This window comes from Pistacia vera, unplaced genomic scaffold (assembly GCF_008641045.1).
Source record: "Pistacia vera cultivar Batoury unplaced genomic scaffold, PisVer_v2 Contig89, whole genome shotgun sequence".
NCBI classification, from domain to species: Eukaryota; Viridiplantae; Streptophyta; class Magnoliopsida; order Sapindales; family Anacardiaceae; genus Pistacia; species Pistacia vera.
In genome coordinates this window covers 572,774-600,722 of record NW_022196767.1, presented here as the reverse complement: position 1 = coordinate 600,722, position 27,949 = coordinate 572,774, and the positions used below count along the sequence as shown (strand labels likewise).

At 37.1% G+C, this 27,949-nt stretch overlaps 3 protein-coding genes and 1 pseudogene across 3 annotated transcripts; 3 read left to right on the top strand and 1 right to left on the bottom strand.

Moving 5' to 3' along the window:
• Positions 1-426: 426 nt before the first annotated feature.
• LOC116119449 lies at positions 427-8,941 on the bottom strand (annotated as a pseudogene).
• Positions 8,942-12,307: 3,366 nt separating this feature from the next.
• Positions 12,308-16,255, top strand: LOC116119423 (probable DNA-3-methyladenine glycosylase 2). The gene is made up of 2 exons (XM_031405364.1): positions 12,308-13,578; positions 15,851-16,255. The coding sequence occupies exons 1-2, from the start codon at positions 12,410-12,412 to the stop codon at positions 15,870-15,872; spliced, it is 1,191 nt and encodes a 396-aa protein (XP_031261224.1). The 5' UTR covers positions 12,308-12,409; the 3' UTR covers positions 15,873-16,255.
• Positions 16,256-17,315: 1,060 nt separating this feature from the next.
• LOC116119456 (long-chain-fatty-acid--AMP ligase FadD26-like) lies at positions 17,316-19,338 on the top strand. Its single transcript, XM_031405403.1, has one exon. It carries the CDS (start codon positions 17,316-17,318, stop codon positions 19,236-19,238), a length of 1,923 nt encoding a protein of 640 aa, XP_031261263.1. The 3' UTR covers positions 19,239-19,338.
• A 4,716-nt stretch (positions 19,339-24,054) lies between these two features.
• LOC116119448 (long-chain-fatty-acid--AMP ligase FadD26-like) lies at positions 24,055-25,986 on the top strand. The gene has a single exon (XM_031405398.1). The coding sequence runs from the start codon at positions 24,064-24,066 to the stop codon at positions 25,984-25,986; it is 1,923 nt and encodes a 640-aa protein (XP_031261258.1). The 5' UTR covers positions 24,055-24,063.
• Positions 25,987-27,949: the final 1,963 nt, after the last annotated feature.

Genomic DNA, 27,949 nt, shown 5'->3' with positions numbered 1-27,949 from the left:
CAAGTCCCAATACCCAAGGTGGAATCGCGGGTACTTAGGTGTATTGTAATTTTTGAAACTTTTAGAGTGTTATATTTTTATAGGTATATTTGTTATTTTGTGATAGTAGGGGTATTAATTTTTTTAAATGGGTTCGTTATCAGCTATTAAGGAACGAAACTGACCGTTCAATTTCGGTTCCTTGGAAAAGGGCGGGTCCCGACCAGATCACCCACACCACAGTTGATACACCTCATTCCTCTATTCATTTAAACATAATCCATACTAAAATTACCCATCGGTCAAACCAAATCTCATTTCTTTCTCCACCGTAGCTGATCACCACCACCAAATCATGCCTTCATTTATGGTGATTGGGAAAATGTTAATGTCTACATATTCATAATGCAATACTGAGAAATCATTTCAAAATGGGTAAGCAGAAATTCCCTGCTATGGGGAAAAAAATATAAAATTGAAAAGATGAAACATCATCTGAAGGAGCGCTGAATTTCTTCCAGAGTTCTGCCTTTGGTCTCAGGGACCCAAATGGCCGCGAATGCCACAGCAAAGCACTGTGACCATGATATGGTAAAGGTTCCTGTTACAGTTTAAGGCGTCGTAGTTAGTAATAATAAAATAAAAGCAATAAAGGTGTTTTCTCCATTAGCCAAACTGTTATTCATTCTGTCAAGTAGGCCTTTCTTTTGATTGCCACAGTCGTTATAGCATTTGTTCATAGGCAGAGAGAAAAACAACCTCCAGTGCTCCAAGTCATAGCAAGTTTGCAGTCTCGTAACCACCCAGCAAAAAAACCTTGGAAAGAGTAGCATGCTTCCAGCAAGGCCCTTTATATTGGGGGAAGAATCTGCATTTGAAACAACATAAGCAAGACTCTGCACAGATTTCATAACTATATGTTATATATAAAGAGTGATTTGGTACCTCAGACATTAAGCACAGGTAGGGCTCCTACCCCGAGAGAGTAGGAAATATCATGGCCTAAATGAAAAAAAAAAAAAAAGGTAGGCAATAGTTAAAAACATTATCAGATAAAGATAACAAAAATCAAATATCATGTCCTGTAATACATCCACAACTCCAACTACCCGCAAGATGCCTACATGCTATAAATACAGAATCACCGTACATATCCTGGAACCAATTACAACGAAGTATTGAATTAGAGATATGGATCAACCAGAAAAAAAAAAAAAAAACACAAACTTGTCTCAAAAGGGAAATCGGTCTCCCACAATGTGAAAGAATGATTTAGTTCTATTAGTAATGCATGAACTTTCAAGCCGTGATTTCATTTGTGAACAAGATCCACCATTACCTTTAGATAGAATGATGCTGCAACAACTAAGGCTCACTGTCATTCCACTAGGGGATATCTGAGACAAGAAAAAAAAAGGTTGAATATTAACCAACTCTTAAGTCTCAAGTAGATATCTATGGATAATAAAAGAATATGGCTTCACTTCAACTGATATATCAGTTTCAAATCCCCGCAAAACTTGCAAAGAAGATTCAAACTCTTCTGTCATACCCATTTTTGCCTAAATTAATGGGAGAAAATTGAACTTGCATCATGAAACAATAATAATGTCTGCAATTATAATCAATAGAACAACCTCTTTTATGAAGCTTACCAGCCACCGTGGAGACTCTGGAATGAAAAACAGGCCAGGTATCAATATTATACATGGCAATATTCCTGAAAAAAGAAAGAAAAAGATGGCAAAGTTCTGTCATCTGAAGCAATAATAAATGATGGCGACAATACTAAAATCACAAGTTGCAGGAATGTTTTCCTCCTAGAAGAGTAAAGAGTATCAGCATGATATTAAAGTTTCAAAGTTCTAACAATAACAACATGACTTGACAATGTCACAGAAAAAAGGAAGGATTTTAGAATATAGGTATTTTGTTGAACACCCAGAAAGAATTGCAGATATTCGCCGAGAAATTGTGCTTCCTAACTGGCACCCAGTTAAACTCTGTCAACAGCGAACGACTTTTATAATAATTTTGAAGAATTGTGCTATAATTAAAATGCCTTTGATATTGGCTAACGAGAAGCAATTAGGCAAAAAAGATACAGTCCTGTCCTATTCAATTAAAGTAACATGATCCTGGAATTCAAACAGTAAGAATTTAGAAACCAATACGTTAAGGTTAGTAAGAATCTTTGGTTGCCATTGCTCATCTACAAAGAACTATAGCCAGTATGATACACTTCTTCTCTAATATACCCTTTTCAAAAGATGGCAAAAGATTTCATCCATAATAGGGATAAAAATATTTCCAGACTGGAGTTGATAGACTTAAAAATTACCTAATACTGCAAGTATTCTCCATTGAACAAAAAGTCCCAGCAAATAAGCCAGCATTATTCCAATGGTGACAGACAGCTACACAACAAAATGCATTTTGTTCAAGTAATTCAGCAGCGATTTGAGTTTATTTTTTATAACACCAAATCATATTTGCTATACCAAGCAAAAAACACCCAACCTGATTCACTGAACCCAAGGCCCCTCTCAAGTTCTGAGGCGCTATCTCAGCTATGTATACGGGCACCTAGAAAAGGCCAAATAACAAAACGTATATCATCAACTGGGTTTTACACAAATGTTTAACATGAATAACACCAAATCAAAGCGCAAGAATTACCGTATAAGAGAAAATTCCTACACCAAAAACTTCCAACAATCTCCAAGTAAAGAAGATGAATCCTTCACAAAGCAGCATTAAATTAGTTTATACTCATGCTAATAAAATGGTAAATACAGAAAACTCACTGTGCAAAAGATATTATAAGCCATCCTATGATATAGGAATCGAAGCAACATTAAAGACTGCAAATAACACAAAACAGCAAAAATCAGCTATCAAAAGTTAGAGAAGAAATAAACCATAAAAAGATAAAAAATGAACGCTTAAGCTAATAAAGCACTTATGTCCACCCTTTCGCCCAATATACTCAGCAATCTGACCACTAGCTATTGCCCAACCATAGCACCCACATTAGATAAAGAACCGAACCAAGAAAACGTAACAAGAACCATATCAGGGACCAGATATGAAATAAAACAAAAAAAAACAGGTTGAAATCTAAAGCCAAAGAAAATTCTCACCTCCGAACAGAGAGTCCAAGATCTTCGGTGATTGCCTCTTTGGTAGGTGATGAATAACCAGACTACAACAAAATCCAAAACAACCACAAACAAATACTAAATCAATCAAGGCTTCATTTCTCAGTAAAAAGGGAAGAACAATTTATTTTATTTTTTGAGCTACAGATAAAGTTGCCTACGGTGAAACCGAATTGGATAGGACCAAAGCCACAATAAGAACGCAAGCCAAAACAGAGACGGAGCTATCACGAATGACCTGAGAAGACCCCATACTGGATTGCCTTGAACCCATACGTACCAGCTCCCGGTGTGCAAGAATGGTTTCCGTAAATTTGATCTTCAGTTCTTCTCGAAACTCATTTTCTCTGTTATTGACTAGCAACAAAAAAAATATATAACAATTTGAGTAGCGCTCGACCAGACCTATAGGGGATTGTATATTAATACTACAGAGTTGAAACAGTTGGACTTTGGTGGTAAGGCAGTAAACAAAACAAGTTAATATTAGGAAGAGAGAGATTAAGAGAGGAGAAAAAAAATACCAATATATGTTGTGTTTGTTCGGTCATATGATTAACGTCTTGTGCCCTGTTGGCAACTACGACGGTAAGAGACTGTTATTCAAACCAACTCAGCTTTAAACATTCTCTGTCTCATTACATTACAAAAATCCAACAAATTAGCTAACCCCTGATGTTCTTGTGGTTAATAGATATTTCTCGTGTTTTAAATCCAAATCATGGATAGTAGAAGGGCTTTTTGTAAGTTTCCACATCATTTTTTATGTTTTTTCTCTGATTGCGATCTACAAAGTAGTTGCTACGGCGTCTCACATTGTGAACAGCATTACCACTCATCAATCTTTCATTCCAATGTATCCACTATCCAACTTTAAGTTGACTGAACAACAAATAATTTTTTCTGTAATTGCACTAATATTGTTTATGTAATTTTTTTACCTCAAAATCAAATAAATATTCAATTTGTCATATTTCACAACTGTGGTATCTCAGAGATATTTCCATTTAATTAAAATGCATTCACGTGACTGTGATTAACAGATCTTAAGTAGTTTAAGGATCCAGTCCAACAAAGAGATGTTAGAGTTTGAAATAGCTATTTTTAGCAAATATAATAACGTTTTTAAATAAATAACTATAATTAAATCAAAATAGCCGTTAACTTTTATGGTTTTCAAGTTATTAATCACCGACACTTTTACTTAATCGGAATCCCTTGAAAAAGGTAATTGCCCCTTCGCTGTCGTAGCTTCAGTGAACTAACATTTCGTCCTGTAGTTTATCTTTTAGGACAACTCTTTAAGAAACTAACAATGATCCAAGGGGTGAGCAAGAAATCCGGTAGAATCGCAACGACGAGTACCTGGGGTTCCAATTGATTCCTACCGAAACGACATGGAAATGGTCGATTCCAGTTCCAAAAAATTTGGAACTGTACGTCACGATTTCGGTTTGGTTCCACCACTTTAGAACCAGAACCGAGAACAAGGTCCCAATACCCAGGTGGAATCACGGATAATTAAGGTGTATGTGTAATTTTTGGAAACTTTTAAGGGTGTACTTAATTTTTATAGGTATATTGTTATTTTTGTGAATAGTAGGGGGTATTCAAATTTTTTAAAAATGGGTTCGGATTTAGCTATTAAGGACCAGAACTGGCAGTTCCAATTTCGGTTCCTTGGAAAAAGGGCAGGTCCCGGACCAGATCACCCCACAGTTGAACAATATCCTCATATCATTTAAACATAATCCATACTAAAATACCCATCGGTCAACCAAATCTCATTTCTTTCTCCACCGTAGCGACATGATCACCACCAACAAATCATGCCTTCATTTATGGTGTGGGAAAAATGTTAATGCTACATATTAATGCAATCTGAGAAATCATTTCAAATGGGAATAGCAGAAATTCCCTGCTATGGGGAAAAAAATATAAAATTGAAAAGATGAAAACTCATCTGAAGGAGCGCTGAATTTCTTCCAGAGTTCTGCCTTTGGTCTCAGGGACCAAATGGCCGCGAATGCCACAGCGAAAGCACTGATGACCATGTGATATGGTAAAGGTCCGTTACCGTTTAAGGCAGTCGGAGTTAGTAATAATAAAATAAAAGCAATAAAGGTGTTTTCCATTAGCCAAAAACTGTTATTCATTCTGTCAAGTAGGCCTTTCTTTGATTGCCACACGTCTGTCATAGCATTGTTCATATGAGGCAGAGAGAAAAACAAACCCCAGTGGCTCCCAGTCAATAGCAAGTTTGCAGTCATCGTAACCCCCCAGCAAAAAAACCAGTTGGAAAGAGTAGCTATGCTTCCAGCAAGGCCCTTTAATTGGGAGGAAGAATCTGCATTTGAAAAAACATAAGCAAGACTTGGCAGATTTCATAACTATATGTTATATATAAAGGAGTGATTTGGTACCTCAGACATTATAAGCCAAGGTAGGGCTCACCCGAGAGAGTAGGAAATTATCATGGCTAAATGAAAAAAAAAAATAAATAAAAGGTTAGGCAAATAGTTAAAACATTATCAGATAAGATAAACAAAAATCAGAAATCATGTCCTGTAAAAATGGCATACCACAACTCCAAACTACCGCAAAGATGCCTAATATGCTATAAATACCAGAATCAGCCGATACCATATCCGGAACCAATAACAACGAAGTATTGAATTAGAGATAATGGATCAAACCAGAAAAAAAAAAACACAAACTTGTCTCAAAAGGGAAATCGGTTCCCACAAATGTGGAAGAATGATTTAGTTCTATTAGTAAGCATGAACTTTCAAGCGTGATTTCATTTGCGAACAAGATTGACCATGTACCTTTAGATAGAAGATGCTGCAAAAACTAAAGGCTCACTGTATTCCACTAGTGGATATCTGAGGACAAGAAAAAAAAGGGGAATACTAACCAACTCTTAAGTCTCCAAGTAGATATCTAATGAAAAAAATGAATATGCTAACTACAATAAGTAGAATCCGGCGTCCCGATTGTCCACCAACCATAGAGTTACACAAGTAGCAAGGAACTAAATATAGAATACAAATTGGATTGAGAATAACTGTTTTTATAAAAGAAAAAAAAGTGTTCAGCAAGCTATACTGAATGCTCCAATCCCTAAGGTAGCCGCATTACTTGATGAGATCCCTGTTTAAAATTAAGACATTCTTAAGCATTTGAATGGATAAACAGGTGTTATAGATCTCATTGCACAAAGAAGATTAAAAGCAAATCTTATCCTCCAATCCACATATATGGGGGCGATGGAGATGTCAAATATGACACTCTGAATGTGCTCAGGTAAGTTTTACATAAAGCCTACATGTGAGATAAGAGACGGTCCCTTTCTGCTTACCCGCAGATTCAAAATGGTACTGGCTATGAATTAACGGCATTACTCCCCTAAGCTGCTGAAGATAAAGTAGTCCATTCCTACAGGATCATTAGTTACATGGTCGATGTTAATTAAAAATAAGTAAGGTGAGGCCATCAGAAAAAGATGATTTCTAGCAATGATTATCCGTCAAGGTATATTTCTTTCTGTTTGAGTTTTGCCATTCGGACGTGATCTTCTGGTTGATGATGCTACAGCCCTCTACAAGAGAGTGAAAGATCACCCAGGGATTTTCATACAAGATAACATAGGTAAAGCAAAGATGAACCTTTGCCTAATTTGTGTGTAGAAAAAACTTCAACTCAGTCACTGTACCTTTATTTCATTCACTTCAACAAATATGCATCAAATCCCCGCAAAACTTGTAAAGAAGATTCAAATCTTTCTGTCATGCCCATTTTTGCCTAAAGAACGGGAGAAATAAATTTTATTGAGACAATATTATATATGTCTGCAATTATAATCAATAGAACAACCTCCTTTGTGAATCTTACCAGCCACCTTGGAGACTGGAATGAAAAATAGGGCAGGTATCAATATTAGAGCTGGCAATGTTCCTGAAAATAAGAAGAAAAAGATGGCAAGTTCATAGCTGAAGCAAATAAATGACGGCGTGTTATTAGAATCACAGGTTGAGGTAATATGTACCCCCAGAGGAGTGTAGGGTTCAACATGCAACTTACAGTTTCAAAGGTTCTAACAAATAACCATATGAGTTGACAATGTGACAGAAAAAGGAATAGATTTTAGAATATAAGGACTATATTGGTCACCCAGTTAAACGCTGCACCGTGACAACTTTTATAACATTCTTTAAAGAATGTCTAATGCCTTGATATTGCACGGAAGCAATGTTTTTCCAAAAGAATATCATCAATAAGGGATAAAAACATTTCCAGGCTAAGTTGATTACTTAAAGTACCTAGACCAGCAAGTTTCTCCATTGAACAAAAGTCCCAGCAATAGACAGCATTATTCCATTGTGACCGAGCGACCAACAAAATGTACCGATAGTAATGTTGGTGAGTTTTGATTTGATTTTCCTTCAAGAACGCTTATACACCACCCCAACTCCTGTGTACCCTTATGGCAACCCACCAACAGACCAACAAGAAAAGCAAAGGCCAAAGACACCAAGAAACCAAAAGGCCACCTGTTCATGGAACCAAGAGGCGCCTTCTCAGCCACTGCGGAGATCTATGACGTCATCTAAATGATACGGGCCCCCCAAGCCACCGAACACAAGACTCACTCAACTTGGTTTCTACAGAATGTTTACTTGAATACAGCCATCACCTGCTCCCAAGATTTACCGTCTCCCGCGAAAACACAAAAATAGTATAAAAAAAAACCAAAACACAAACAAACAAAAAAACAACAACAAAAACAAACCAAAAAATCAAAAAAAAACAAACATAAAAAAAAAAAAAAAAAATCTAAACACCAAAATTCCTTACACTCAAAACCTCCCCCTATCTGCGCCACAGTAACACGCACAATGATGTTATTGTTCTGTATGATATTGCGCACCCGCCAGCACTATAATATTGTTTTATACTCATGCTGACAATACGGGTAAATGGTGCATGACAACACTCACTTTGGCAAAAGACACACACACAAACGCCACACACAATGAATATTAGGAAGAGCAGCATTCATTAAGGGAACTGCCAACTACACAAAGCACGCCAATAATTTAGCCACTCTACTAATGTTAATGAGAAGAAATAAACTTAAAAAAAAAAAAAAAAAAGACATGCATTATAAGTAATAAGGCCCATGGTGTCTACCCCCTTTTGCAATATCCTTCGGCAATCTGACGGTATAGCTATTGCCCCAACCATAGCACCCCCCATTTAGATAAAGAACCGAACAAGAAAAACTGTAACAAACAACCCAATCAGAGAAAGTATTAAATAAAAGAATAGAACCAGTTGAAATTGAAACAAGGAAATCTACCTCCAGAAACGGTGGTCTAAGATCTTGCGGTGACTGCGCCAGTGCTTGGTAAGGGTGGGTGGGCACGGGTGGGTCGCATGAATAACAGCCTACAACAAAATCCAAACCCACACACGAAACAAATACTTAATCAATCAAGCAACTGCCATTTCACACGTACAAACAGACTTGAACAACTGAAGCACGACCAGACGACACACAGTTGCCTCCAGCGTGAACAACGTACCCTGGCTAGCGATCCAACACACACCAACTCAAATGTAAGAACGCAACAGCTAGAAAAAGAGATGGAGCTTTCACGAATGACCTTGGCAGACCCCATTATACTGGTTTGCCTTGAACCCATACGGTACCAGCTTCCAGTATGCAAGAGTGGCTTCCGTATATTTCCATCTTCAGTTTCTTCTGTGAAACTCATTTTCTCCGCAATTTTCTAACGAAGAAAAAATATGGATTTTGAGTAGCGTACAATCAGAGGCCTATGGGAGTTTGTATATTAATATTTAGTCAAAAACAGTGGGAGTTTGGGTGGTAACGAACACTACACAAAGAAAGTTAAAATGAGGAAGAGAAAGAATCTGTTTTGGTTATGTGTTTATAGTCTTACCCTATTGGCAACCGGAAAGTCAGGATTGGTAGAGGACTGCTCATTCTGTAATTCAAAGTTTCAAACCCAAGTCAAGTCAGCCCTTTAGAATTTTGTTCGTCTAATTATCATTACAAAAGGCCTTGATTAGTTAGTTGGTAAATATAACTGTTACTATCTCTTGGTCGTCTATTTATTGGTTTCTTCTGATAGTGACGTTGAAAATCTGGTGGCTCACTGTACTTCTAGTACTAGTCAATATTTAAACAGCTGATACCAATGGATCCAAGTTCAACATTTAGTTAGACTTTTCAACAAATGAAAATAATAATGGGTAAATTTTACGTACATATTTCAAGTAACGTTATTGTTACACGTGATTAGAGTCATTAGAGGTGGTCATACCTTAAAACTCGCCTATCATGTCGTAGTTATGCCGTATTAAGACTCACAAAAATTTCTACCCTGTTGTGCCGTGTTAATCCGCCAAATTTAACCGTGTTAATCCGCCAAATTTAAAGGCTTACAGCATGACTCTTATATATTGTGTCGTGCCTTGGATTGTGTCATGAGCTAACTCACGTGCTTTATAATATTTAATTTTAATATATATAAATTATGATAATTTTGACTTATTATTAATAATTATTATAAAATTATTTTATATTTTATATTTAATGATATTTTATATTTATATTAATTTAAAAAATTATATAATCACTATAAAATAAATAAAATAATTAGATATTAAAATATTAATTGAATTTCAACACTTTTCATTACTTATAAGTTATAATTATAAATTACAAATATAAATTTAGAAATTAGAATTAAAAATTATTATCATCTTCATTTTCATTTATTTTTAAATTCTTAAAATTTTCAAATATATCTTCAACAACACATTTTTTAATTTTTTTTGTGTCGTGCCGTGCCGGTTCACGTGCCTTTTTTAATGCCCATGACACAACCCACATATTTTTGTATTGTGTTATGCTGTGCTTTATCGTATTATGCTTTTTTTTTTACCATGCCGGCTTCGGCTCTAAACGTGATTATCTATCATCAAATATAACATTATCACACTCCCTATGAGGTAATTGGCCCTTTTGTCTTTGCTTAATGGCTTACTCATAATTCAGAATATTAATTTTGGCTTAGGCGTCATGTGTATTATGTGCGTAAATTTTATAACAATGTCAACATTGGGGCCATTGCCAAAATTTAAAAAATTTCATGTTTTTCACACGTGCATAAGTATAGCGAACATTCAGCTACTGCTACTGGTAAGTCCAGCTGAAACGAAATAAATTATTTGCTTAAAGACTTTTTGGTTGAGCTGAATGCTGTGAGGGCCCAAACCCATGAGGAATTTGCAGATCTCTGTGTCGGGAGATGCGTCAATCCTGTCGTTATTATATATTATAAATATTTCTTCATTATTATATTGAGATCTTTGATGTAACTAACTACATATTACACGATATTTTTAAATAATTTTTGATGGATTCATCTAGAAATATTTGCCCTCAAATATTATAATTTTCAAATGTCCACTTATGCGTATTTTAACTGATTTATCGACATTCTAAAACTCTTGATGTAATAAGAATTTCAGTTACGTAAATTCGAATTTAAAAGATTATATTAGATTGAGTAAAAACTCTTGCTTATGGAGTCCAACTAGAGGCCCATTTGAACTTTTAATAATACAATATTTACCTTAGAGTGGTCCTTCGTTACGAATTCGACCCAATAATTAATGGCCTATGCTTCAAATTCTCTTCTGGCTTAGAAATACTGTATTATGTGAAGTAAATATTTTTAAATTAACAGAATGGGGAGTTCGGAGACAGAGTGTGCGCTGTTGTGGATGGGATCATAGAAGAAGAAGAAGAAGTAAAAGTAAAAAGCCCAATGAAACTAATTTGGGCTTCATTACAATAGGCCATTTGGGGAAGCCTAATTTAGATGACAAGTACATAGCCCCTTGAAAATGGCATTATTCACAAGATAAATGACACATTTTGTATGTATCACACCGCTGACATTGACTTCAAAATACAGTATATAAACTATCTTATTATCCTTGCGTTATGTGTGTTTACATTACACAACAAATCTCATAATTTGTAATTAATAGAAACTTATTTATTTAAATAACCTAATTTTATATTTTTAAGAGTAAATGACATATTCCTACCCAAGGTTTGACGAAATCCTAAGTTGGTATCCCAAGTTTCAAATTTTCCAGATTCTCACCCTTAAAATAACATTGTTAACAATTTTTGGGGTAGTGAGGGTGTAATTACCATAATGCCCTTAACCCTAAATTAATAAATTATGTTTTAACCCCTAAATTACTAAAATTATAAAATTAACCATTTTATTTTGAAATTACTTCAATTACACCCTCAGTGACTGTGCACCGTCTCGGTTCTCATCGGATCTGGGTTGTTTCCGATGGCGACGAACCCTCTGGTCATCTCCATCACCTTTCCCATCATCCGTTGTCCAAAACCCCTCTAGTTCGTGATTCATTGGGCCCTCTAATCACCGGCGTCGTCAAGCTTAGGTTTTCGTCGTTCTTCGCTGGATTCCGGTGATGAAAATCCAATTGGACGTCACCACTGCAACTAGCGTCTCCAGATCTACAAAAGCCCTAACCCCAGCAACCGTTTAGTGGCCATTCGCCGGTGGAGACCGATGAAAATCAATCGTATGTGGCGGCTGTTGTGGCTGGCGATCGGCGAGTGATGAGGGGTTGCGAAGGGTAAGGTTTTGTAGAGGGGAGGATGAGGGTTCGAATGGTGGTGACAAGGGTGATTTTGAGTGAAAGAATCGCCAGAAAAGGGCAAAAAACGTCGACAGTGATGTTGGCTAACGTGCGTCGGAGATTTTGTTAAGGGCGACGATCTGCTAATGTGCGCCTCCTCTGCAAAAAGACCAATTTAACCCTAAGTCGTTATATCTAACCATTTTTTATTACTTTAAGGATAAAAATCTAGAATAAATAGAACTTAGAATTTCGTCAAATCTTGGGTGGGAATATGTCGTTTACTCTATTTTTAAACTAAAAATTGAAGTTAAAACAATAATCAGGCCCAGTGGCCCAAGCAACTGAGTTAGAAATAAAAGTCAGTTGAGTTTAGTTGTGTCGCAAAATCATTTATTTAATCTTATAGGCGCTATACACTTCTTTTCTTCACACAACTCTCTCCATATAATTTCTTCAATTCATTCCTCTTTAACCATCTCCGCCACTTTCACCCTCGTAATTACTCCAATCAACCCTCGATTTCAAGCCCACTGATCGCACACATGGTCGAGCAAGCCCAATCCCAACTCCAAAGTCAGCCGCAGTCGCAGTCGCAGTCGCAGGCACAGCCACAGCCACAGCCGCAGCCGCAGCCGCAGCCGCAGGCCCAATCCCAACCCCTGCCCCAAATTCAACCACAAGCTCACCATGAAAACGCCCTCGCCATCATTCCCACCGACACCCCAATCTCCACCGACATAGTCATTGTTCCTCCGCATACGACTTCGCCCCCTTCAAAAATCCCGTTCCGTCCTCGGAAAATCCGCAAATTGTCTCCCGATAATGGCACGGACCCCACCAGTTCCTCTCAACAAATCGTAACGACCAAAACAGAACCCACCAAAACCACATCATCAAAATCTTCGAAATCCCGGACCACTCAACATCAACCAGCCCTAACGGTTCCCAGGATTATCGCGCGACCGTTATCCTCAGAAGGCGAGGTCGACGTCGCGATACGACATCTCCGAAACGCGGATCCACTCTTAGCTTCATTAATCGACCTACACCCGCCTCCAACTTTCGATTCGTTTCATACTCCGTTTTTAGCCCTAACTCGAAGTATCCTTTATCAGCAGCTGGCTTTTAAGGCTGGCACGTCGATCTACACGCGCTTTATCGCACTTTGTGGTGGCGAGGCTGGAGTGGTTCCTGAGGCAGTTCTTGCTTTAACCCCTCAACAGCTCCGACAAATCGGAGTTTCGGGACGAAAGGCGAGTTACCTTCACGATCTAGCTAGAAAGTATCAAAATGGGATATTATCTGATGCAGCGATTGTAAATATGGACGATAAATCGCTTTTCACAATGCTTACGATGGTTAATGGAATTGGGTCGTGGTCTGTGCATATGTTCATGATTTTCTCGCTTCATAGACCGGACGTTCTCCCTATCAATGATCTCGGTGTGAGAAAAGGAGTTCAGTTGCTTTATAATTTGGATGAGTTGCCAAGGCCGTCCCAGATGGACCTGCTTTGTGAGAAATGGAGGCCGTATAGGTCGGTGGCTTCGTGGTATCTGTGGAGGTTTGTGGAAGCTAAAGGGGCGCCTTGCAGTGCGGCGGCAGTGGCAGCAGGAGTGGCGCTGCCTCAACCACAGCAAGAGGAGCAACAGCAACAGCATCAGCAGCAGCCGCAGCTTATGGATCAGATAAATAGCCTCATAAACATCGGGTATACTGTTTTACACATCAGTTTCTTTCTAGAGATTTTTTTGTCTAAGTTTAGTATTTTAATTGTGTAAAACTATAACTCCTTTTGTTTCTTTGTTTCATTTTCTCTATATATCTTTTTGCTTTCTGAGAGTGATCAAGTGGTTTTAGTTTCAAATCTCTTAATGCTGATGCCTAATGCGGAAATATGTGTTCAGAGCTGTAGTTATTGTCTCTGAGGTTTCGATTTTCTTGGAAGTTCTGGGGCTTTTTTTATTGGTTTTGTTTCTTTACCAGTTAGAGTTAGAGTTTGAGAGTTTCTATTTAATTTAGTCTTATATCCTTTATAAATGTCAAATGAAAGTTGGTTCTTAAAAATTGATTGAGGTCCAATGGGGTTCTATAGGGAGTTTATTTTGGAGTATTTGGGCTTCGGACATTAGGATTGATGGTGTTTTAGTCGTATTTTGAAGATTTCTTTGTAAGTGGTTTTTCATTGTGATTCCCTTATTTCTTGGAAGCTGGGCTCTGTTTGTTAGAAGCACCCTACTAACTACCATTCATGCTATCCCTATTGTTAAATTTACTTTCCAATCTGATTTTTTTTACATGAGTGCTTATTGACTTGTTTTATGCTAGAATCTCTTCACTCCTTAAATTTTATTTATACTCTACTTCTACTTTATTTATTACTGCATGATGTTTGTATGACCTTATAATTTAGCTTTTAGTATCTGTACTCTCCTTAGAAACTCGGCATATTAATATCTTAAGCTACTGAGTCATTCATATGTGAGCTTCCTGTTTTGCTTCATATTATTCATGAAATATGACTCTTTTTATAAGAGGGTCTAGTGTCTGGTTGGGTGAATATTATGCTTGAGTAGCATGTTGGCATATTCTGTTATTTTGTTAGAAATGATATCTGGGAAAATAACTATTGTGTGGATCCACATACAAAAAATGTTCTGGCACAAGCTGTCAATTTAAGGTAATTTTGAATATTAGGCATGGCTGTGAAGCCCATATATGGTTTGCTTGCCATTTTTTCATTCCACGAACATGATTGTCTCCTCACAGCCTGACTGAATTGGACCAAGTTGGTTTGGGTTGGTCAGGTTAGTGTTGTTATCAGGTTTTTAGCATACTCATAATTTTCTCATTTCGGGAAAAAATAAATATTGGACAACTTTTTTCACATTTGGGCCTGTGAGATTGAATGTGTATTTTCAGATTATTTGCCTATTAACAATGTATAGAAATGAGCACAAGTATTGGTGAAAGAAACTGAAAATCTTGTAAACTTTCCTTTGTAGTAATATAGCTAGACTTGTGTCCACTTCTGGAATTTGATGCATGTACAGTCTTGTGTCTGTGTCTACAGGAATGATGTGAACAAAATTAGTAAGAATGTTCAGCATCTATAGATGTAATATTAATTGTGCATTATCATTACACAGTATAAGGGAAAGAGAAAACAAGGCTCAAGCTCCCCCTTGGAAAGAATATAGTGGCAGGTTTATTTGGTTTGAATTAGGTACTTCTTTCATTTTGTTTCTTGGATGGTTGTGCCTTATTGGAAATCTCTATGAATTTACCCATGCTAAAAGAAGGAAAAGAAATAAGTGATAGAATCGAGAGAGAAAAAATAAGGTTAAACGACAGTACAATTCTATGAAAATGTATATATATAGCTCTTTTGCTGGTTGGCTAGTTTAAAAAATCAGAAAACTAACTAGTGGCTTTGCAAACATTTACCTTTTCTGCTGAAATCCTTTATTAATCTATAATTCAGTTTGAGCTTCATTAATTTTTCCTTGTATCTGACATTCAAATCTAATACTTTGAAGATAATATTGTAGAGCACTTGGCTTGTTAGTATGGTTTTCAGATCATGTAAATAAAATTTTCATTAGATTGTCTGTTATTGAGTCTGCTATTATATTATGAATGATTTCTGTGGACATCACATTGCTTAGAACCCAATTCTTGATGCATCAGTTGTGTTGATGTTCCTCTCCACAATGTAAATTAAAATTGGTCAATGTGTAGTCCAGTGATTATGATGGATATTTTTTGTATCCTAAATTAGTGCGCTTTTTTCTTGTTCATTTTTTTCCTAAGTTTATTAAACTCTCCTAAATCAGTTTGTACCATATTCTAATGCTATTTGTGGTTAAGATAATGATAGTCTATGATATAGAAGTGGTTTAACTCTATAACTTCTGTTTTATTTATCACTGGCTTCATAATGACTTGTTAACTGTTGTTCTTCAACCTTGCCATATGATTAGGGCTTGTGCTTGGGGACAATAATGAGGGGAATTGAGAGAAGTTTGGTTTTTGAAGTGAAGCGCTTAAAAGCAATGCTGATATACTCATCGGAAATTTGGCAGCTGGAAGTTAGGACATTCAAGGCCTTGAGTATTTTGAGTTTGTATCCGGTAATTCTGCTCTGAGAATAAATAAAAATCATATGTGCTCAAGTTCTTTTGCGGCAGTACACAATCTTCAGCCTCCAGTTTTCTCTTGTAGGATATTATAGAATGAAATGCTTGAATGCTTTGACCCTGGAATGTGATTGGGCACCTTTGTTGAACTTCAGTGTATCTCCATTGCATCTTTGTAAATCTTGACTACATTACTCATGTTTGAACCGGACTCTGAGCTTTCTATTTAAATATGCACTTGATTGAATATATGCGTGGTAGCAGCCTAAGTTTACGCAATATAGTTGTGGGGAGGAGAGGTTTTTGATGGTGACAATAGCTAAGGATTAGACAAGAACAGCATTTGATGCTGTTGAGTGGAATGGAGGTTACAACTTACAAAAGTGTTGATAGCGACAGTAGGAAAGTTCTGAACTTGGGAAAGAATTCATCATCCATGATTGGGATTCTCTCTTGATAGAGGTTTTACAAATGGAAGTCTTTCAAGAGGCGGAGGTTTTCGTATCAGTTTCAAGTTGTGGGTGAAGAAGGTATAGAGGAGGTTGGAGATCTTAAAAAAAAAAATAAAAGCAAATCTTGGTACGGTTAATTGGTGTTAATTGTGATTAATTAGAGTTAATTGAGATACGATTTACTGCTGGGGAAGCCTTGGACTCTTGGACCTGCTTTTAAATGTGTCAATTAACAATGATTATTAAAAATTAAAATCCACTTAGTATTGTTTAATCAGACATGGAAAACAATCTTCAGAATCAACCAATAATATCTGAGCTGGCAGTAGTAAATTATTTGACGAAAACGAATGAATTAGTCTTTAACAACCTTATCCCGTTGTTATTGAACTGCCCCTCCTCACCTCTTGTAATTGCCGTTACATCTTTGTATCCTTGTCCAGATCATCAGGAGAAAACTTTGTTTGAAGAAAGATGGAATTAATTAACTGGGGTTTATACGTGAACATTCTATTAGCATCAACGAAGAGCCGCATCATATTTATAGCGTTGGACATTTATACAAACACCATTGGATGAACCAAGGACGGCTAGCCAGAAGTAATAATCATATATGACATGGAAGATTGCGACAAGAGGAACATAATAATACGACATTCTTGTAAATCAATTTCTTCGAATCAGGATCAAAGAGGGATATTCTTGTCGAATATCTGTTTATTCTTTCCCCAATTTTTGTTTTCTACATTGATGACAATACGAAACACCTTCGTCCAGTTTGATGCCTGCACTTTTATTTTTCTATAAATTGGACTAAAACTTACGTGATTGCATAGCAATAATACAAAATAAAAAACATGAACTACGAAAACTATGATCCTTCTTTCCCTGACCAACCTGTTGTCGATCTCTATCTCCCAGTTTGGGCTAACCTACCAGCCTTCCGGTCCAAGCCAGCTTTCATTTGGGCGGATGATGACTCCACCAGTGAAAGCCAGGGTTCACTCACACTCACCTATGCTCAACTCAATGACTCAGTGCAGACTATTTCTTCTCAATTATTACTTCCATTACAAAGAGGTGACACTGTTGTTGTTTTGTGCCCACCGGGGCTTCTGCTGGTTGAAATCATCTTTGGTTGCCAAAGAGCTGGCCTTTTGAGCATACCAATGTATCCGCCTCACCCTTCTTTTGCTAATGAAAACTATCACCATCTTGTTAGAGTTTTGTCACAGACAAAGCCTAAAGCTTTAGTAGCTCACCCTGACTACATTGCAAGTGTTAGAGAATACATTTCTTCGTCCTCTAGCAATAAAAATCTTGCAGTTCTGTTGCAAAACATAAGGTGGATTTCTACCGATGATATCACAGATAAGAGGGTTGATTCGAATATGGGCTCCTTGCTGTATAGTGGGTGCAAACCACATGAAGTGTATTTGATTCAGTACACTTCAGGCTCAACTGGGATTCCGAAGCCGGTGCTTGTGACAGCTGGTTCTGCTGCTCACAATGTTAGAACAGCGAGAAAAGCTTATGATCTTCACCCAAATAGTGTTGTTGTCTCTTGGTTGCCTCAGTACCATGATTGTGGCCTCATGTTTCTGTTACTGACGATTGTATCTGGTGCAACATGTGTGCTAACGTCACCTAACGCATTTCTTAGGCGGCCAAGACTGTGGCTCGAGCTTATTACAAAGTTCAGAGCTACTTGCACTCCTGTTCCATCATTTACATTGCCACTAGTTGTGAAGCGAGGTGGGGTTGATAAAGGTACTTTACCCATAAACCTATGGAGTATGAAAAACCTGATTATCATTAATGAGCCTATTTACAAGAAATCGGCGGAAGAATTCGTTGAGTCATTCAAAGACTTTGGATTTAACCCATCGTCTATCTCTCCATCTTACGGCTTAGCAGAAAACTGCACTTTTGTTTCAACAGCCTGGAGAAGCATTAACAACTCTGATAATACTTTCCAAAACCTTCCATCTCACAAAAAGCTCTTACCAAGTGCAAGGCTTGCTTCCAGCTACGAAGAAGATGAGGACACAACAATTGTAGTGGCAAATGAAAATACACATGAGCCTGTTGAAGATGGAATTGAGGGTGAGATCTGGGTTTCATCTCCGAGCAATGCCTCCGGTTATCTTGGTCACCCTTTCTTAACTAGCGAAATATTTCAAGCCAGGTTTAGTAACATTGCGAGCAAGTGTTTTGTCCGTACTGGAGATAAAGGAATCGTTAAGGGAGAAGAGAGATTCCTCTTTGTGACAGGCCGATGCTCAGATGTCATAAAGCTTGCAAACAATGAAGAAATACACCCTCATTACATAGAGACAGCCGCTTATAATGCATGTCCAAAGTACCTAAGAGGAGGGTGCCTTGCTGCATTCAAGATTTCAAGAACGATTGCTGTCATTGCTGAGATGCAGAGAAGTGAAAAAGATAATAGGGTGTTGAGAATGATCTGTGAAAAGATGAAGCTGAGTATTTTGAAGGAAGAGGGAATTGAAGTAGGGTTAGTATTTCTAGTAAAAAGTGGAGACGTTCCAAAAACTACTTCAGGTAAAATTAAAAGATGGGCGGCTAAGGACAAGCTTGTAGAAGGTAATATGAGTATAGCAATGGAGATGGGATTGGACAACAATAACAGTGTGTTATCCATAACTCATGCAAGTCAGAGGAAAGGAAGAGTAATAGACGAAGATGAAGATAAAAAAGATATTTTTGTTTCCATCGCAAACTCTCAAACTCGTCCCTCCTTGCTCTCCCTATTGTGAAGATATATGTTGCTTTTTGGGGTCGTGTCAGTGAGTTGTTGTAGAATAGTTCTCTTCGTGTATAAGTTCGTTGGGATTTGCTCTGCTTGAAATATTATAGGCCCCGTTTCATGTGTTATTTTGGATAAGATTTTAGAAATAATATTGGATAGTTGAATAAGATGATTATTACGAAATAAAATTTAAAAATAAAAAAAAAAACCTCATAGGTTTTCTAATTTAACTAAACACCACAATATATAAAATGTTTGTAAAATAACAAAAACACCCCCATTCACCCACAGTACCAGATTCTAGCCACTACCATCGAAATCTGGCATTACGAAGCAGACCGATTGGATCTGGGCGAACGTGTCTCAATTTAGCCTTTTTCGATCAAATCTGGCTGTCAGCGATGGCCAAAGATATGGTCGTCGTTGACCGTCAACGATGGCCATTTCTTTGGCCGTCGATGACGACTAGATCTAGCCAAAGATATGGTCGTTGTTGACTGTCAATAACGGTCATTTCTTTGGCCGTCGCTGATTGCTAGATCTGGCCTTTTCCGGCCATATCCACTGTGGATCTGGCCGAAAAAGGCCAGATCAACGAATTACTGGTCAGTTCCGGTTGTTTGTAGACCGTTGTGACAGATTCCGGCTACCACCGATGGTGATTGCCAGAATCTGACAACTATGGGTGGGTGGGGGTGTTTTTGTTAATTCTTAAACTTTTTTCTAGGGGTATTTATGAAATTAATAAACTTAAGGGGTCTAAAAGTAATTTAAACAAATATAATAGTATTTCCTAGGGGTGTTCAAAAGAACCTGTTGGAACCAAAACTGGCGGGTACCCTGGGTTTGGTTCCGGTTCCTACCCAGAACCAATCGTCAATGGGTAGGTTCCGGTTCTAGTTCCTAACTATAGGAGTGTTTAATAAAAGCTTAGGAACTAGAACCAGAACCAGAATCAGGAACCAGGAACCGAGACTAATATAAAATAAAATTAAAGATTAGGGGGGTTAATAAAAGCTTTTGTAGAAAAAATAATGTGAATACATTTATATGTATTGGAGACTTAAAAAAAAAAAATAAAAGCAAATCTTGGTACGGTTAATTGGTGTTAATTGTGATTATTAGAGTTAATTGAGATACGATTTACTGCTGGGGAAGCCTTGGACTCTTGGACCTGCTTTAAATGTGTCAATAACATGATATTAAATTAAAATCCACTTAGTATTGTTTAATCAGCCATGGAAAAACAATCTCAGATCAACAATAATATCTGAGCTGGCAGTAGTAAATTATTGCCGAAAACGAATAATTCTTTAACAACCTTATCCGTTGTTATTGAACTGCCCCTCCTCACCTTTTAATTGCCGTTACATCTTTGTATCCTTGTCCAGATCATCAGAGAAAACTTTGTTTGAAGAAAGATGGAATTAATTAACTGGGGTTATACTGAACATTCTATTAGCTCAACGAGAGCCGCATCATTTATACGTTGGACATTTATACAAACACCATTGGATGAACCAAGGACGCTAGCCAGAAGTAATAATCATATTGACATGGAAGATTGCGACAAGAGGAACATAAAAATACGACATTTTGTAAATCAATTTCTTCGAATCAGGATCAAAGAGGGATATTCTTGTCGAATATCTGTTTATTCTTTCCCCAATTTTGTTTTCTACATTATATACAATACAAACACCTTCGTCCAGTTGGAGCCTGCACTTTTATTTTTCTATAAATTGGACTAAAACTTACGTGATGCATAGCAATAATACAAAATAAACAACATGAACTACGAAACTATGATCCTTCTTTCCCTGACCAACCTGTTGTCGATCTCTATCTCCCAGTTTGGGCTAACCTACCAGCCTTCCGGTCCAAGCCAGCTTTCATTTGGGCGGATGATGACTCCACCAGTGAAAGCCAGGGTTCACTCGCACTCACCTATGCTCAACTCAATGACTCAGTGCAGACATTTCTTCTCGATTATTACTTCCTTACAAAGAGGTGACACTGTTGTTGTTTTGTGCCCACCGGGCTTCTGCTGGTTGAAATCATCTTTGGTTGCCAAGAGCTGGCCTTTTGAGCATACCAATGTATCCGCCTCACCCTTCTTTTGCTAATGAAAACTATCACCATCTTGTTAGAGTTTTGTCACAGACAAAGCCTAAAGCTTTAGTAGCTCACCTCACTACATGCAAGTGTTAGAGAATACATTCTTCGTCCTCTAGCAATAAAAATCTTGCAGTTCTTTTGCAGCTTTTGCTGGTTGGCTAGTTTAAACAATCAGAAAACTAACTAGTGGCTTTGCAAACATTTACCTTTTCTGCTGAAATCCTTTATTAATTTATAATTCAATTTGAGCTTCATTAATTTTTCCTTGTATCTGGCATTCAAATCTGATACTTTGAAGATAATATTGTAGAGCACTTGGCTTGTTAGTAAGGTTTTCAGATCATGTAAATAAAATTTTCATTAGATTGTCTGTTATTGAGTCTGCTATTATATTATGAATGATTTCTGTGGACATCACATTGCTTAGAACCCAATTCTTGATGCATCAGTTGTGTTGATGTTCCTCTCCACAATGTAAATTAAAATTGGTCAATGTGTAGTCCAGTGATTATGATGGATATTTTTTGTATCCTAAATTAGTGCGCTTTTTTCTTGTTCATTTTTTTCCTAAGTTTATTAAACTCTCCTAAATCAGTTTGTACCATATTCTAATGCTATTTGTGGTTAAGATAATGATAGTCTATGATATAGAAGTGGTTTAACTCTATAACTTCTGTTTTATTTATCACTGGCTTCATAATGACTTGTTAACTGTTGTTCTTCAACCTTGCCATATGATTAGGGCTTGTGCTTGGGGACAATAATGAGGGGAATTGAGAGAAGTTTGGTTTTTGAAGTGAAGCGCTTAAAAGCAATGCTGATATACTCATCGGAAATTTGGCAGCTGGAAGTTAGGACATTCAAGGCCTTGAGTATTTTGAGTTTGTATCCGGTAATTCTGCTCTGAGAATAAATAAAAATCATATGTGCTCAAGTTCTTTTGCGGCAGTACACAATCTTCAGCCTCCAGTTTTCTCTTGTAGGATATTATAGAATGAAATGCTTGAATGCTTTGACCCTGGAATGTGATTGGGCACCTTTGTTGAACTTCAGTGTATCTCCATTGCATCTTTGTAAATCTTGACTACATGACTCATGTTTGAACCGGACTCTGAGCTTTCTATTTAAATATGCACTTGATTGAATATATGCGTGGTAGCAGCCTAAGTTTACGCAATATAGTTGTGGGGAGGAGAGGTTTTTGATGGTGACAATAGCTAAGGATTAGACAAGAACAGCATTTGATGCTGTTGAGTGGAATGGAGGTTACAACTTACACAAGTGTTGATAACGACAGTAGGAAAGTTTTGAACTTGGGAAAGAATTCATCATCCATGATTGGGATTCTCTCTTGATAGAGGTTTTACAAATGGAAGTCATTCAAGAAGCAGAGGATTTCGTATCAGTTTCAAGTTGTGGGTGAAGAAGGTATAGAGGAGGGGGTGTGCAAAACTGGATATTCGATCCGGTTTTGCATTTTTCTAAATTCGGATCAGGATGAAACTTGATCTGAATCTGATCCGGATTTCGTCCGATCTGGTTTTGTTCGAATTTGTATGAAAAATATCAATTTATCTCCTAAAATTTTGCATTATTCTTTATTACCCCTGTGCCACATCATCATTTTATTACATGTTGACTCCAAAGTTGTCATCGTATTTCTAAATAGTCCATATACTTTACCACTTTTCACCTAGGACCCCAAAATAACTTCTTAAAACTTGTAGTTTTGGACAAAACTGGATCGAATTTGGATATCCGGTTTTTTTGTAGAGTCGATCCGATATCTGATCCAAAATTTGGATATTCCAAAAATTGATATCCAAATCCTATCTAAATTTTCGGATATCTAGGTTTTTTCGAATCGAATATGGATCAGATATCATATTTTTTTGCACACTCCTAGAGGAGGTTGGAGATCTTAAAACAAATATTTTTTTGTTGCAAATCTTAAAACAAATTTAAAAAAAAAAAAAGCAAATCTTGGTAATTGATGTTAATTGTGATTAATTGGTGTTAATTATGATTAATTGATGTTTATTGTGATATTACTCTTGGAAAGCCTTGGACTCCATGTCTGGGACCTGATTTTAAATGTGTCAATCAACAAAAATAATTAAAATCCACTTAATATTGTTTAATCAGACATGCAAAACAATCAACCAATAATATCTGAGCTTGCAGTAGTAAATTATTCGACGAAAACGAATGAATTAGTCTTTAGCAAGCTTATCCAGTTGTTATTGAACTGCCCCTCCTCACCTCTTGTAATTGCCGTTACATCTTTGTATTCTTGTCCAGATCATCAGGAGAAAACTTTGTTTAAAGAAAGATGGATTAATTAACTGGGGTTTATACGTGAACATTCTATTAGCATCAACGAAGAGCCGCATCATATTCATAGCGTTGGACATTTATACAATCACCATTGGATGAACCAAGGACGGCTAGCCAGAAGTAATAATCATATATGGCATGGAAGATTGCGACAAGAGGAACATAATAATACGACATTATTGTAAATCAATTTCTTCGAATCAGGATCAAAGAGGGATATTCTTGTCGAATATCTGTTTATTCTTTCCCCAATTTTTGTTTTCTACATTGATGACAATACGAAACACCTTCGTCCAGTTTGATGCCTGCACTTTTATTTTTCTATAAATTGGACTAAAACTTACGTGATTGCATAGCAATAATACAAAATAAACAACATGAACTACGAAAACTATGATCCTTCTTTCCCTGACCAACCTGTTGTCGATCTCTATCTCCCAGTTTGGGCTAACCTACCAGCCTTCCGGTCCAAGCCAGCTTTCATTTGGGCGGATGATGACTCCACCAGTGAAAGCCAGGGTTCACTCACACTCACCTATGCTCAACTCAATGACTCAGTGCAGACTATTTCTTCTCAATTATTACTTCCATTACAAAGAGGTGACACTGTTGTTGTTTTGTGCCCACCGGGGCTTCTGCTGGTTGAAATCATCTTTGGTTGCCAAAGAGCTGGCCTTTTGAGCATACCAATGTATCCGCCTCACCCTTCTTTTGCTAATGAAAACTATCACCATCTTGTTAGAGTTTTGTCACAGACAAAGCCTAAAGCTTTAGTAGCTCACCCTGACTACATTGCAAGTGTTAGAGAATACATTTCTTCGTCCTCTAGCAATAAAAATCTTGCAGTTCTGTTGCAAAACATAAGGTGGATTTCTACCGATGATATCACAGATAAGAGGGTTGATTCGAATATGGGCTCCTTGCTGTATAGTGGGTGCAAACCACATGAAGTGTATTTGATTCAGTACACTTCAGGCTCAACTGGGATTCCGAAGCCGGTGCTTGTGACAGCTGGTTCTGCTGCTCACAATGTTAGAACAGCGAGAAAAGCTTATGATCTTCACCCAAATAGTGTTGTTGTCTCTTGGTTGCCTCAGTACCATGATTGTGGCCTCATGTTTCTGTTACTGACGATTGTATCTGGTGCAACATGTGTGCTAACGTCACCTAACGCATTTCTTAGGCGGCCAAGACTGTGGCTCGAGCTTATTACAAAGTTCAGAGCTACTTGCACTCCTGTTCCATCATTTACATTGCCACTAGTTGTGAAGCGAGGTGGGGTTGATAAAGGTACTTTACCCATAAACCTATGGAGTATGAAAAACCTGATTATCATTAATGAGCCTATTTACAAGAAATCGGCGGAAGAATTCGTTGAGTCATTCAAAGACTTTGGATTTAACCCATCGTCTATCTCTCCATCTTACGGCTTAGCAGAAAACTGCACTTTTGTTTCAACAGCCTGGAGAAGCATTAACAACTCTGATAATACTTTCCAAAACCTTCCATCTCACAAAAAGCTCTTACCAAGTGCAAGGCTTGCTTCCAGCTACGAAGAAGATGAGGACACAACAATTGTAGTGGCAAATGAAAATACACATGAGCCTGTTGAAGATGGAATTGAGGGTGAGATCTGGGTTTCATCTCCGAGCAATGCCTCCGGTTATCTTGGTCACCCTTTCTTAACTAGCGAAATATTTCAAGCCAGGTTTAGTAACATTGCGAGCAAGTGTTTTGTCCGTACTGGAGATAAAGGAATCGTTAAGGGAGAAGAGAGATTCCTCTTTGTGACAGGCCGATGCTCAGATGTCATAAAGCTTGCAAACAATGAAGAAATACACCCTCATTACATAGAGACAGCCGCTTATAATGCATGTCCAAAGTACCTAAGAGGAGGGTGCCTTGCTGCATTCAAGATTTCAAGAACGATTGCTGTCATTGCTGAGATGCAGAGAAGTGAAAAAGATAATAGGGTGTTGAGAATGATCTGTGAAAAGATGAAGCTGAGTATTTTGAAGGATGAGGGAATTGAAGTAGGGTTAGTATTTCTAGTAAAAAGTGGAGATGTTCCAAAAACTACTTCAGGTAAAATACAAAGATGGGTGGCTAAGGACAAGCTTGTAGAAGGTAAGATGAGTATAGTAATGGAGATGGGATTGGAAAACAATAACAGTGTGTTGTCCATAACTCATGCAAGTCAAAGGAAAGGAAGAGTAATAGACGAAGATGAAGATAAAAAAGATATTTTTGTTTCCTTCGTAAACTCTCAAACTCGTCTCTCCTTGCTCTCCCTATTGTGAAGATATATGTTGCTTTCCTGGGGTCATGGCAGTGAGTTGTTGTAGAATAGTTCTCTTCGTGTATAAGTTGGTTCGGATATCTCAGTTATTAGAAGAAGAAAAAATGTGTTGCTCTGCTTGAAATATTATTGGGTTTGTTTGGTTTATTATTTTGGATAGGATTTTAGAAATAATATTGGATAGTTGAATAGGGTGATTATTACGAGGTAAAATTTATAAATTAACAAAAAAACCCTTTAGGTTTGCTAATTTAACTAAATACCCCAATATATAAAAATTTTGTAAAATGAAAAAAACACCCTCACCCACCCACAGTGCCAGATGGAATCTGGTCGGAATCTAGCGTTACGACACAGATTGGTCAGATCTAGGTGGACGTGTGTCGATCTGACCTTTTCTGGCAAGATCTGGTCGTCAACGGTCGCAAAATGTTAGATTTGGCCGTTAGCGACGGCTAAAGATATGGTTGTCGTTGACCGTCAGTGACCGCTAAAGATATGGCTGTCGTTGATTGGTTGTCGCTGACGGCTAGATCTGGCCTTTTCTAGCCAGATTGGCGAATTATTGGCCAATTTTGATAGTTTGTAGGCCGTTGTGACAGATTCTGGCTACCACTGATGGTGGTCGCCGGAATCTGGCAACTATGGGTGGGTGGGGGTATTTTTATTAATTTTAAAACTTTTTTCTGGGGGTATTTATGAAATTAATAAACTTAAGGGATCTAAAAGTAATTTTAAAAAATATAATAGTATTTCCTAAATAATTAAACAAACAAATATTTGGGAAATAGGGGATGAAATAATAAACCAAACGCACCCATAATTATCATGTTGTTGGCATTAATCTTAAACTTAATGCCACAATGATCATTATGATTAAAAAGTTAATATTATATCTATAGTTATAAAGAATAATTTCACATAAAACAATTAGTAGAAGTTGTTTGATAACACAATTAATTGCTTGAGTTTGAGCTTAAGTGTGTTTAAGCAAGCATAATTAAATTATCTCTGAGTAGTCGAGTAGATCAATCTTGAGTATATTATTTAAGAGGTTTTAAATTCAAATCCCTCCATAGTTATTAATAGCGGTAGCCATTTGAGTTTTTATCCAACGGGTAATTTTAAGGCCGCGAAAGATTAATTGAGATACATGTAAATTTGAATAGGTATCTTGACCATAACAAAAAAAAAAAAAATAAAAAAAAAAAGGCATAATTACTAGAATGTTAAAAACAAAAGATAGAAGCACTTTCTCTCCTCGACTAGGTGCGGCCGTGCGGGGCAGCAGATTCGCCTAAAATTTTCTAATGTATGTGATTTTTTATTTCAAAATTTAAATTTACAGTTCTTATTTTAAAATTTTTAAGGATAAAAAGAAGAAAAAAGACGAAATATGGAACCACGTCCATATCATACGTCAACTCATATGAAAAGTTGTAAACAGAAGCAGGATATTCCACTAACTTTATTTTACTTGAAAAGAGTTACGAATCTATCATTATTTCAAGTGTTTAAAAAATTTTTGGAATGTATTTGAAGATTTATATTCAATCTCGTACAAATAAAGGAAATTTGAGAAACCCGGGAAAGGATATTGGGCTGCGCTGGTCTGGGCCGTTGCTCAAGTAAAGCAAAAAAGCTAGAAGTGAGTTTGGTGTTGGCCCAATGTATTTGGCAATTTTGTGCACTGCCCCCAATACTTATGATTGAGTTTTTTGTAGAGTTGTTTGCCTTACTCCTTTCGTTAACTGAGCTTAATATTGCTTTCCTTTTTCGATTCTTGGACTATGATTAGTTTATTTCAATCCTTGATTTTCTCAACTATTTCAGGTAGCTCTCTGGTTTTTGAAGTCTGAAAATCAGCTTATGGGCAGCAATCAGAATCAGCCATTACATCATGCAATCACTGGGTTATTTGAAACTAAAGCTGAAAATGGGTACTAGCTATAAGAGGATTCGGA

Coding starts and splice junctions, on each gene's coding strand:
- LOC116119448 (XM_031405398.1), top strand. CDS start 24,064: ATGAACTACGAAAACTATGATCCTTCTTTCCCTGACCAACCTGTTGTC.
- LOC116119423 (XM_031405364.1), top strand. CDS start 12,410: ATGGTCGAGCAAGCCCAATCCCAACTCCAAAGTCAGCCGCAGTCGCAG. Junction 13,579..15,850: donor AATAGCCTCATAAACATCGG/GTATACTGTTTT, acceptor CCATATGATTAG/GGCTTGTGCTTGGGGACAAT.
- LOC116119456 (XM_031405403.1), top strand. CDS start 17,316: ATGAACTACGAAAACTATGATCCTTCTTTCCCTGACCAACCTGTTGTC.